The sequence below is a fragment of the Parasteatoda tepidariorum genome, chromosome 10 (genome assembly GCF_043381705.1).
Source record: "Parasteatoda tepidariorum isolate YZ-2023 chromosome 10, CAS_Ptep_4.0, whole genome shotgun sequence".
NCBI lineage: Eukaryota > Metazoa > Arthropoda > Arachnida > Araneae > Theridiidae > Parasteatoda > Parasteatoda tepidariorum.
The window spans coordinates 24,991,213-25,004,821 of NC_092213.1; the positions used below are offsets into that span (position 1 = coordinate 24,991,213).

The 13,609-nt window shown below is 34.2% G+C and overlaps 1 protein-coding gene across 1 annotated transcript in view; it reads right to left on the minus strand.

Moving 5' to 3' along the window:
• Positions 1 to 661: 661 nt before the first annotated feature.
• LOC107437477 (uncharacterized) overlaps positions 662 to 13,609 on the minus strand; it is a 255,881-nt gene continuing 242,933 nt past the window's right edge. The window contains exons 15-17 of the mRNA XM_043045034.2: positions 10,459 to 10,608; positions 9,131 to 9,232; positions 662 to 961 (exon numbers count right to left, since the gene is read on the minus strand). Coding sequence (XP_042900968.2) covers positions 927 to 961; positions 9,131 to 9,232; positions 10,459 to 10,608 — 287 coding nt within the window. The 3' untranslated portion in view covers positions 662 to 926. The remainder of the gene's footprint in view (positions 962 to 9,130; positions 9,233 to 10,458; positions 10,609 to 13,609) is intronic.

Consider the following 13,609-nt stretch of genomic DNA (forward strand, 5'->3'; position numbering starts at 1 on the left):
TAGATGAATTATTAACTTTCAGATTCTAAACAGATGAATAGTGTTAAGGTAGTTAAGATCTTTTCATCCATCTAAAAATCTGAAATTTCGATTCTAAACAGATGAGTAGGGTTAAGGTAGTTAGGATCTTTTCATCCATCTAAAAATCTGAAATTTCGATTCTAAACAGATGAGTAGGGTTAAGGTAGTTAGGATCTTTTCATCCATCTAAAAATCTGAAATTTCGATTCTAAACAGATGAGTAGGGTTAAGGTAGTTAGGATCTTTTCATCCATCTAAAAATCTGAAATTTCGATTCTAAACAGATGAGTAGGGTTAAGGTAGTTAGGATCTTTTCATCCATCTAAAAATCTGAAATTTCGATTCTAAACAGATGAGTAGGGTTAAGGTAGTTAGGATCTTTTCATCCATCTAAAAATCTGAAATTTCGATTCTAAACAGATGAGTAGGGTTAAGGTAGTTAGGATCTTTTCATCCATCTAAAAATCTGAAATTTCGATTCTAAACAGATGAGTAGGGTTAAGGTAGTTAGGATCTTTTCATCCATCTAAAAATCTGAAATTTCGATTCTAAACAGATGAGTAGGGTTAAGGTAGTTAGGATCTTTTCATCCATCTAAAAATCTGAAATTTCGATTCTAAACAGATGAGTAGGGTTAAGGTAGTTTGGATCCTTTTATCCATTTTGAAATCTGAACATCCTCACTTCATATGAGTTTTCTAAATTTGTTCTACTCATTCAAACGAACAAGAATCATCTGCAGGACAGAAAGACGATAATTAAATATATATTATGCAGTTTAAACGCAGGTCAAATTGAAGGGACTCGTTTGTCATTTTTTTTATTTAGTTCTTTTGTCATCCAGACCTCGGCGAGTGATAGCTGTGGTCAGTGAAATTTGGCGAAAGGGCTAATAAGCAGATAAATTATAGGTCAACACTTTCTCCCGTAGCTTCACTACCTATTAAGGAAAAGAAAAATACTTAAAATATCATACATTTGAACTTAAATTTAAAAAAAAATCAAACTAGAATTACCAGTTACCATTAGAAAATTATTTCTATGGAGGAAACATCATCAGGGGTCTGTTTAGGAGAAATTTGGATCCGTTAACGGACCCTTCAAAAAATATCTTTTCCTGAAAACGGACCCTTCACAAAATATTTTAACTTAAAAACGGACCCTTCACAAAATAATTTATCTTTTAATCGGACCCTTCACAAATTTATTTATCTTCATAATTGTTTTGTTAATCGAATAAACCCTTCCATGAGGGGGGGGGGAAGGACAGTTATAAACGAACTAAGTTTTGTCTTCGGCAGACGCTTCTTCCATTATTCGTCCGAAATGAATATTCTGCGTTCAGCAGGATAGGCTAAATACCAAATATTTGTATGTTACATCTCTAATTTAATAGCAGCAACTGCTGCTTATTTTTTAAAATTTAATTTTTTTAAATTATAATTTTACAGTGTTGAGCATAATCTTGTATGTCTTTACAACTTAAAAACTCCTTGAAAAAGTTTTTTACAATAATAGGACCCTATTTGCACAAATTCACAAAAGCAGGACCCTGGTTGAAAGAATGTGACTTAACGTTTATTTTATATTCACAAATTACGAGTAATTTTTTCACAATTTCACAAAAACGGACCTTTCACAAAATGTCTGGACAGACCCCTGATCATAGTGGAAAATAGAAGAAAATGTTTGAATATAAAAAGAATATAGAAACACCAGCTAGCTGTTTACAAAATTTCCGTTAGAAAACCATTTACTTTCTTAATTTTCATAGAAGTAATGTTCACAGTCGAAAATAGAAGATGTTAAGTAAAATTGAAGGCGAGTGATGAAAAAGTTTTACAACATAGACAGGGTCCGACTTAGCCTTAATTGCCCCCCCCCCCCTGCCTCACGACTTCAGTAATGAAGAACCGAACTTTATGGAGGTATTTAAATTTTTCACCTCATTATATACAACAAGAAAAATAACTAGAGCCTAAAAAGCTATTCATCCCCCCTCCCCCTCCAAAGGTCAGACGAAATATCGTTCTGTCCATTTTATTGATTTTCTGACAATTCTATGTTCCAGCTGCGAAAAATTCATATCCTTGCTGACATTAGGGCGGAATTCAGCTAAATTTTGGCGATTACGATAGCTCAATGAAGACAATCGGAAGTTTGAATTTTTGTTAACTTATAGCATTTTGCGATATGCAAAAATACAGATTTTTGATTGGCCAAATTTGTCCATCGTAATTACGAAAATTTGACGACTGAATTTACGAAGTATAGATTGTGTTCTTAAGATAGATTAATGAAGAAGCTAACGTAAACCTGACGTATTTTACACTTTACTGATATTTTGTTTAAAAAAAGCTCATTAAGAAAGGAAACTTCAAATAAACTTTCTATTCGATTTGGGAACCCCGGGGCAAATGCCCTTATACCCCTCCCTTAGTCAGGTTCTGAACATATAGAAACACTAAAAAGGTGTTTGCAAAATCACCTGTAGAAATGTTAGGTACTGTTAGAAATTTTTTAAAAATTTTCATAGAGGTTACGATTACAATGGATAATAAAAGAACAAGTTAAACTTTCTAGTTGTTATAATGGTAGTTGAAATTTTAGTGAATATAAAAAATGCATGTTTTAGAGTGTATAAAATTAGCAAAGCTGTTGATAAAAAATTTCTTCTATTAAAACTATCTTATTAAAAAGCTTATCAGAATAAATTGATGCTCTATATTGGCAATTTAGTTTCAAAAGTTTAAAAGAACGTTACTTATTATTTAAAAATTAGAAGAAAAAAAAAGATTAAATAGAAAGTTATATTTTTTCTTTCCCGCAGTCGACCAAAACACCTTATTTTTTAAGTTTTGAAACATACTAAAAATAAAGGTTGTCCCAAAAATGTCAGAAAACTTGAAAAACCAATTAAAGAACAATGGCAGGACATGGAATTGTACGGTTTTCTGTGTTCTGCTTTAGAAACTAGTTATTAATTCTCAATAAGTTTCAAATTTTGAAACAAAGCTTTACAACAAATGGTACTTTTTTAAATTTTTTATATATCATTTTTTGAGAAACTTTGAAACAATACTTTAAAAGTAACCAACATTTGCAGTAATAAAAATAAATAACAAACGCTTGTGCTAATATTTCAGTTGGATTAGCCTGCATAGTTTTTCTAGTCTGCATGATCTTACGACGAATTTCATAACTAATTTTGAAATATGGCGAGATTAATATTTTTTTTTGTTTCCTACGAAGAATGCAGCCAACCGTACGTCTAAAAGTTAAAAAAAAATTCTTTTAAAAAATAAAAAAAAACCTTTATAGGAGCATTTTATTCTAGTAATGTTATGTTAAATTTATGTTAGAGTTGATACTGATTTAAAAAAGAAATACATCTAGCTTATTACCTAAAATCAATTTAATTTTTAAGAATTTTTTTTTTTTTTTTTGCTGAAAGGTGGGTAGGATTTTCAGAATTTTTTTTATTTATTTTATAACCGTCGTTGAACAGCCGACCCAATTTTGGGTTTACGACTACTAATGTTTAACTCCGTAGCCTTGTAATTTTGAACCCAATCCTGAAGACAAAGAAACTCCTGGATCAAGTAATGGGAGAAATTTGCCGTTGTGGAAGACTTATTGATGGAACTGACCTGCATTTGCGTTACACGGAGCGAAAAACCTCATACGGCTAGCCTGACGGCAAGGGGACTCTAACCCATGATCCGTCTACTACTGAGGATATTTTACGTCAGCACTGTGGTCGGTGTGAGCCGGGTGTGGAATTCGTATCTACCAGCCATCGCTGGGATTCGAACCCGGTTCACCTCATTGGAAGACGAGCACTCTATCCCTTGAACCATCACTGCTCTAGAAGTTTACTTATTAAAACGAATTGACCATAAACGTGATCCTCTGTGCTTATGAACCGAAATAATATAACCGAATGTGCTAATAACCGAATTTGTAAATTCCGTGTTATACACCGTGCAATAACACACGCCCACACAAATATTTCAGGTTAAATAGCATGTGCAGTTTTTCTAGTCTGCATTAATCTGCCACGAATTTATAAATTCAGTGTTTATAAATATAAATAAAATTGATGAGAAATCTATATCTATAACACACGATAGCACACAAAATCAAATAGCTCCTGAGTGCTGCTAAAATAAAGCGAATTTTTAAGTCAGAGGGTGCGTTTCTTGTTTTTTCAGTTGCGCCAAGAATAAAACTTCAGCCACACGCCCATCACAGCCCGTTTTACAGAGAAGAGCTCAATTAATCTTTATTCATTCATTCACTGATCGTAATTTTGACCTGAGCTAGAGAATGATCAATCTCCACATCTGTATCCGTAGACGCTGATTTGTTATGGGAACTTGGAGGACTTTGTGAGCCCGACAGATTTAACGAGCACCAGTCACTATTTAATACACGGGGATTCTTCGGTCGGCAAGATTCGAACTCTCGGTTCTCACGAGCGCGATCCCAGCGTCCTACCAACCAGGGAATTCCGGCCGATAGGAAGTATTTTTCTGGTCGTCTTGTAATGGATTAGAGTGGTTATTTCGATACTAGTTTATTCTTACAATTTAAAAAAGATTTTCAATAGAAAAAAAAATGTTTTATGATGTTATAAACTTTCTGAAGTTGGATTTCTAAAATTCACTAAAATGGCTCTCTATTCTTCAAATAATAATTTTTTTGCTTAAATTTTTATCTTTTTTGCCATTTTTTTTAATCATTTGCACGTTGCTGAAACCTTGGATTGTTAAATTTTAAAAAGTAACTAAACAAAAAATTAAAACGATTATTTAGAATTTTATGATATGAATGATTTATGAGAACATACACACAACTATTTAAAATCTACCTGATCTATATTTAAATGTTATACAGAAAGAACTTCTTAAAACGAATTCCGCGTCCCGCCACAACTAAAAAAGAGAAATAGTTTCTAAAATCAATATTTTTATTCTTTATGGTTCAAAGGGGAATTATTATTCAGTTTCTGAGTGATATTAAATAAAATGGAGGCGCATATTTTATTCTGAAATATGTTTAGAATACATTGCAAGTTCAAAAGTGTAGCAGCTTCGATTTCAGTTTAGTAAATACGAGATATGGGTTTCATAAAGTGCCATTTTTGTGACATGAAAAGTAGATTTTTTAAGAAATGAAATGTTCTTATTTTTGAAGTCAGGGATTTATTTATTCTTTAAATTATTGGAATTTCCAATTTTTTTAGCTAAGGGAAAAAGTTGCGGTATGTGTATTTAACACATCGAAATTGAATAGGCATAGAATTTTATAAATAGAATAATTTTAGTTTTCATTATATAAAATTTGCAAATGATTTTAAAGGGATTGCTGATATGCTGCTGTTATAATTTAAAATGAAACTTTAAATGATGACAAGTAAAAAAAACCATATTGTTAAGCAAATTATAAATAAACTGCTGTTTGTAGAAAATGCAACACCATGAAGGAATCATCAGAATCAAATGAAATATTATTTTAATAATGGATATAGGATATTATGCAAATTAATAAAGTTTCAGAGCCATCGCGCGTGCGTGGCGCGCGCAGCGCCCTCTGAATTGATGCTGAAAGCGTATAAATAAAGTGCTGTAGCGGGACGTTGAAAATAGTCTATGATTATTTGTTAGTGGCAAACGTTTAGTGAGACCTGAGTATGCCTCCACGACGGAAGAATAAGAAATTCAAGCAACTTACGGAGTTTGAACGAGGGAGGATAATCGGCCTTCGAGAAGGAGGATTTTCCTATCGCGCAATAGCAGCTCGTATGCAGCGGAACAGTTCCACAGTGATGCGAGTTTGGAAGCAGTGGACCGACGAGCACCGAACAACTCGAAAAACAGGCACTGGACGACAGAAGGTGACGTCAGAGCGCGATGATCGACACCTGCTCCGCATGGCGGTGAATGATCGCACAGCTTCCTCCAGGCAGCTGGCAGCACATTGGTCTACTGCTACAGGTGTACAATTGTCGGCTTCGTCAATTCGTCGTCGTCTGCTGCGCCGTGGATTGCGTGCAAGGGTGCCATTATACAGGATTCCCCTCACGGCGGATCATCGACGGCTGCGTCGGCAGTGGGCTCTTGAGCACAGAGACTGGCGAGCTGATTGGCACCAAGTTGTCTTTTCAGATGAATCACGCTTCAATTTGTGGACCCATGATGGCCGTGTTCGTGTTAGACGTTATGCCGGTCAACGCTGCCTTCCTGAGTGTATTATTGAACGACATAGTGGTCGAACACCCGGAGTTATGGTCTGGGGTGCGATTTCGTATCATGGACGATCCAATTTGATACGAATTGAGGGTAATCTCAATAGCAACAGATACGTCCGTGAAGTGCTACAGCCCGAAGTCGTTCCTTTCCTTCAAGGCATCCCTGGAGCTATCTTTCAGCAGGATAATGCACGCCCACATGTTGCGCGGACTGTTAGAGACTTCTGTTCAGCACAACGCATGCAACTTCTTCCTTGGCCTGCTTATTCGCCGGATATGTCGCCTATTGAGCACGTGTGGGATATGGTTGGTCGGCGTCTCACTCGTGATCCGCGTCCTGCAGTTTCCAAAGACGAACTTTGGTTGCGCATACAAGCGATATGGAATTCTCTTCCTCAAGCAGATATTCAACATCTGTTTGACTCCATGCCACGTCGTATAGCAGCACTTATTGCAGCGCGTGGTGGCTGCACCAAATACTGATTTCGGACGCTTAATTTGTTTCTTTTGTTTTGAAAATTTCATCATTTATTTGTATCAGTACAAGTCGTTTCTGCATTAAATTTCATTTGATTCTGATGATTCTTTCATGGTGTTGCATTTTCTACAAACAGCAGTTTATAATGCCACTTCTAAGTCTCTGTTATCCATCTTGTTAAGCTGAGACATCCTGCATATGACTTGCATCCACATATGCGATGATTATGCTCAACGTTTTCTAAGTTCTATTAACACACTATCTACCAATAAGCATTTGGACACCTATGCAAATGACTATATCTGCGGGCCTGAGATACGTCACGCCCTCCGCAGGTATATATCGTGTAGAGATTGGCATTAGTCCCACACAGTTCGGAGCTCTCTGATTTCGAAAAAGGTATAATTGTCGGGTATCACAGAAATGGCCGATCCTTTAGGGACATATTTAGCGAGCTGAATTACCCAAAATAGACGGTGACTCATGTGATTAAGGTGAGCTGTGACTGTCGGAAAGGGCCCTGAGTCGGAGGACCAACGAAACTGGGAATAGACCGACGGATGTTGTCCAGAGAAATTCGGAAGAACCGCACCCAGCCGATGGCCCGCATACTCCAGGAGTTTCAACAAGCATCCGGGAGTGTTGTTTCAATTAATACCATCCGTAAGAAAGCACATTTATTTGGTTTACAAGGTCGTGCTGCTGCCCATAAGCCTTTGAATACAAAGTCCAACAGCACTGCTCGGTTAATATGGTGCAAAGCACATCGAAATTGGACCGTAGATCAGTGGAAAGCAGCTCTTTGGAGCGACGAATCAAGGTTCACCCTCTACCGTTCAGATGTCTGGGTCTGGCGTATGCCTGGAGAACGTCTCCTGCCAGAATGCATTGTGCCAACAGTCAAGTTCGGTGGAGGTGGAATTACGGTCTGGGAGTGTTTCTCATGGTATGAATTGGGACCCTAGGTCCCCAATCATAGTGAGCTCAACGCCGATGCTTACTGCACTATTTTGAATGACAATGTGCTTTCTACGTTGTGGCAATTTTATGGGGCGAACCACTGTTACTTTCAAAACGTCAATGCCAGCTGTCATTTGCGAGGGTCACCAAGGCTTGGTATGGTGCCAATGGGGTAAATTAAATGGACTGGCCTGCCCAGACCTGAACTGTATCGAGAACCTCTGGGACGAGTTGTATCGCCGAATTAAGGGGTGTGCTATTCGTCCAAAATTGGTGAAGGAACTTACATGTCGTCTCCAAGCCGAGTGGAAGAAAATACCAGTAGCCGTCACACAAGGACTTGTGGAAAGTTAGCCACGGAGGGTTCACTTTGTAATTGCCTCTCGTGTAGGCTCTACAAACTACTGATTATGAATAAAGCTTGTTTCTCTTATCAATCACACGTGTCCAAATATTTATTGGCAGATAGTGTATAAGTTTTAAAAATATCTTGATCTACACGTTAATTGTTATGATACTGATCACCTATGAATCGAAAATCATGAGGCGAGTTTTTCGTACGACTTTCGATGCATAATTCGCATGGATATGAATCATGACGTAACTGCGATTGTTAATTTGTATACCGCGTAAAGAGCGAATTCCGACGGATAATTCGGAAATTACGTTAACTGTGTGAATATCACTTGCGATGTGAGATTGTGGATTATTGAAACATTAGTCGTAATGTAGCGTTAAAAAGTGACGGTTTATTCCAGAATTACTAAAGATCCACTTTGCGATTAAGGAAAAAGCAAACGTTTCAAACGCTGGTAATCTTCGTTACATGAAAGAGGTTTTAGCACGTCGTACGTAGGTTCATCGCCAGATTGTTCTTAATATTACGTATAAATGTGTGGGACGCTGCTTGAAAGTAAAAAATAAATCTCTTTTATTAAAGAGATTTAGCAAAGTGTTTCGGTTTCTCTTAATTCTAACGCTGTGTGAATTTACGCGCGAAATTTTCCTACAGATCGCGATATCTCGGTAAAAAATTAAGCTAGCAATTCGGTTAGCGTAAGGCAAGGTATACAAAACCTCTTGTGTCGCGTTTTTCTCCTTTTCGCTCCAAGTGGTCTGAGTAGTGAACGAATTTTTTTTTAATGATAATAATACATAGCTTTAATAATTTCACTAAGGATGAAACATTTGTATGCTAAGAAAATATAACTAATAAAGAACCGCGATAACATAACTATTTGGTTTAACCGAGTATGCACACAAATAAATGAAGTTATTTAGATAAAAATTTAAAATATATACGAAAAAGAGAAACTTATCTCTAAGTAACGAAAATTCTAAACGAAAAATTTAAATTGAAAGTTTTATAGTTTGAGAACCATAACGAGTAAAAAAATGGAAAGTTAGAATACATTTACCTGGATCACATATTACTAAATCTTTTTGGCTCTTGCCGACAAGGGAAGACTCTTTAAGTCGTTTAGACAAGAGAGTGGGTGGGCCTTTTGGTTGGACGCCATCTGAGAAATTAAAAAAAACAGAGAAACAATTTTTCCTAAATTTTATAGTACACTAAATATTTATAAAGAGTAACAAACAAAATAATCTCGACAAAGTTTAAAACCTTAATATTTTTTATCACTAACTCATTAAGTTGTTATGCTTTCGTGGTTTAAAAGTATTTTAAACAACAGAAATTGACATCAGATTTCAAAGACAATTCATCAGACAATTCAATCAGATTTCTACTCTAGTACACACTAAAGAGTGGTGCAATCACATTTTTTTTAAAAATTTTCTAATAGTACAAGAAACTCAGGGGGTAAGATATTACTATATTAGAAACTTCATACGTTTCAAAAATTTACCAATTGAAAATAACAGTCGACAAGTTTCTAGTGCTGAAAAATAGGCTCCCATCTTCGAGGTTTGTCTTACGTGAATGAGAAGAAAAAAAGTGATTTGAAATATAAAATGTAAAGTTGCCCACGAAAAACTTTCCGATTTAATTTTAAATCATTTTTGTTTCTTCTCATTCACGTCTGGCAAGTCTTGAAGATGGGCGTCTATTTTTGAGCGCTTGAAGTATGACTTATTTCCAATTTGTATATTTTTGAAGCGAATGAAGTTTTTTATTATGTAGTACAACGAAACGGTTACCTTATTCACTGTACGTTAATTAAATGGATCTTTCCATTTCAAGCATCTTGGAGACAAGGTTTTGTACGAAACCTCTTAAAAATTTAAGATAACCTATAAAATTCTTGTGCAGAGAATGAAAAGAACGGCGGTGAGCTGCAGCACATACCAGCAACATTTATAACACATTTACAGCTCTGCCTATGATCTGTGGCAGAATCCAAATCTTGGAAACTTCCGGCAAGTGGCCCGCAAGAAACTTAAAAAAAAAAGAAGGAAAAAAAAAAAAAACATCACAGAAAGGGACCAACTCGAAAGCTATAACTCGTAGCGACCCCCGGGCAAACATCTATAACATGTTTTTTTAAAAATCTATTTGGCACCTTGGCGATTGTAGTTGGCGAGACCGATCACGATATGGAAATATTCCCCTCTGCATTAATGCCTAAGTTATCCTCATAGTGAAAATTAAGATGATGAACACCCCATTAATACCAATAGTAATGTGCAGATACTTAATAATTAAACAACCAAATACGAAAATTGTTATGTTCAAAATCACACACTTCAAAAAATAAAATTACGAGAAAGGAAGGAATGAACATACCTGGAGTTTTTCCATCCATCCAATGCAGGCCTTTACCAATCTCTAAAGGCACAGTCCACGATTCGGGATCAGGAGATCGGACCCCGGTCACTTCTTCCGGAGATTTGACCGTAGTGAGCGGAACTTTAGCCGGATATTTCATCACTGGAACTGAGAAAGAATAAAGATGTAGTTTTAAAGAAGATTAATAAATAATCCCAATTCAATATAATTTCATAAAAAAATAGCATTAGTTCATTTTTGATCTTGAAATCTTGTACGTAATCCTTAATTTTACAAATGAAAACGATAGGCCAGCTACATAACAGCCATATCCTGAGTTATACACCAGGAAAATTCACAATTTGGAACGAATTAGGTTGAAACATTAAAAGCAAATAATTAAGTGTTGTTTAAAAAAAACATCAAAAGAAATATTTACCTTTCACGATTATCTCCATCGATTTCGTGCGAGAAAAAAAAATTACTTTTCAATTCTTTTTTTAAACGGAAAGTGTGTAAACAAGTGTATTGGAGACTCGTTGCCTTCAGAAGAAAGAAGGAATTCAGTAAGAGCTCTTTAAATAAAAGAAATACAAGCTCCAATAATACTGACCTAGTAACTCACGCATCCAGTGGAAACTTCTTACCCAGAATATCTCATCAATTATACATAGTTTTACGGTTGGAAAACGACGATCTCAGCGGACTTAAGATAAATATATGTTCACCTCAGGAAAGTAGGAAATGGAAAAACAGCGTTTTTTTTTTTTAGTTAAATGACAAGGATATTTTTAAGCATTGCGTCATGTAGAGATTTAGAAAAAATAAACAAGAGTTGTTTACATTAGTCATAAGCAAATAGTTGAGTCGCATGATGTAAAGTTATTCCGTTCCAAGGAGGGAATGCTTATAAAAAATGAATTTTTGAATAAATTTGAAAAGGATTGAGATGATTTAAATGCATTTATTTGATGCGGTTGAACAAATGAATAATATGTTTCTGCAAATAAATGGCGTACGTAATATTTCATTCTTTTACAAAACCTTTTTTTTTAAAAAAAAATCTTTTGATACTTATAATATTTTTAATTTAAAAAAAATCATACAAAATGAAAAATTCAACCGTTAGCGTGCTCTAAAATTAATTATATTTAATTTTTTATCATTTATATTTTAAATTGAATTATTTATGCTGATTTATTTTAATATTATATAATAAATTTAGGAGACAAGTAGTCTATTTTCATTCTTAAGATTATTTCTTTTTTCTAAACATTGATTTTCTTTTAAGGTTTCAATAAAATCAATAAATATTCTTAGATTATTCTCTGACAGGATTTTCAATCACCAATTTCAAACATCTTACATTTCAATTAATAAAATTAATGTCTTAGAGTATATTTCTGTTTTATTTGATAACTAACTGAATACCCATTCTTTGTAAGGGTTGAAAAAGAACAAATGATCGATAAAATGGCGTAAATCAACACTGAAAGGAACCATGCAAAAAATGGAAGACATACCGACACAATTAAATAATTGGTTTATTTTTTTATTATTTGTAGCCCTTCTCGGTGGATTTATGTTATCAGATTAAGCAAACATGTTTCGGTAAGCTCATCTTGTCAAAATAAAGATTAATTATATTCAGTTATCGTTTGGTGTTACTATTTCTCGAAGTCAACTGTCAAAAATTACCATAATCATCAATTTTTTCCTGTACTTTATCCCTTCCATGCCCCGCAAAACTCAATACCTACATTACCTATAGTAGGTATCTATATATAAGTATCAGTATAGTTAGTACCCATTAAAAAACAATTAACATAATAGTTGTAATACCTATTACTAAAACTATCATTGGCGTTATTGGTAGAAAAGCGATGGATTTTCTAGATAAGTACCTTTTCTCCATTAAGTTAGCTTTTAAAACAAAACTTTTTTTAAAATTTCAATTTTGTCTATTTTAAAAATTAATTAAGTATCACCGACGTCAATAACAATATGGCAATTTTTACGGTTCTCTTTTTATATATGACTATTTTCGGCAAACGAACTAATATCAACACACATTTCATAAAAAAAATTGTCAAATTATCCGTTATTTTTTTATTTTATTTTTAAAATAATTGATCAGTAATAAAATTAATTAATTAATTATTATAGTTAATTAGTATAACATAGTTAATTATTTTATTTAGTAAATTTCTATTTCGTGAAATTATAGTATAAAAAAAGTCGCAAAGCTGCTATTTTCGACTCAGATATCATATTAAATTTGGTATTAAATATTACTGTTATTGTAGTTATAAATACTGCGGTAATGGGAATCTATTATACCAACATAGGTACCTCATATAGGTACTATGGTAAAAGATTTCTTACCACTCTCCGAAGCGGATAAGTATCCTAATATTACCATGTTACATGTACATGGCTTATAATACACAACGTTTATTATTTTTTTTCTGGTTTGTTGTATGGTCGCGGATTTATACCATTGTATTTATCATAATATGAGTTAGAGGATCTCACTCGTCAAATACAAATAACTATGATACAAATAACTTTTAACTGATTAATTATTTAAAATAACATCATTTTAAATGTGATATTCAGAATTTACTACAATTTTCCCATGATTTAATAGATAGTTCTTGTTAAACTTCCAACTCATAACGTAAAAGAAGAACACTCTAAAAGGCGGAAATATCTATAAAGGAAACGCCTGGTTTCATCTACTTTTTAAAATCGAATTCGGTGACTATAATTGGCGAAATCATTAATGTTGGTTTTACTTGTGATAACCTAACACAGGAAACCAAAGATAAATAATTCATAAAAACATACTATAATATATTCATCAAATCCTATGGAAAACTCTTTCTTTGGCATGTAGTTCTCAAACCAGTGGTCAGAGACTGTTTTAAAGTAAACAGTTAGGTCCACCGTGTCTATGAATGTATTTACACAAAATTAGGGCCGAATCTGTTCAGAATTGCGGATTTGTATAAAGTACATAATTACACACACACACACACACACTTCTGTTTTACTTATTTAGATAAAAGCAATTTGAAAGGTAATGTGGAATAAGCCTAAGGAAAAAAATGTACTGGACAAACTAATGAAGTAGAATATATACAGTCTGCCTTCTATTTAACGAACT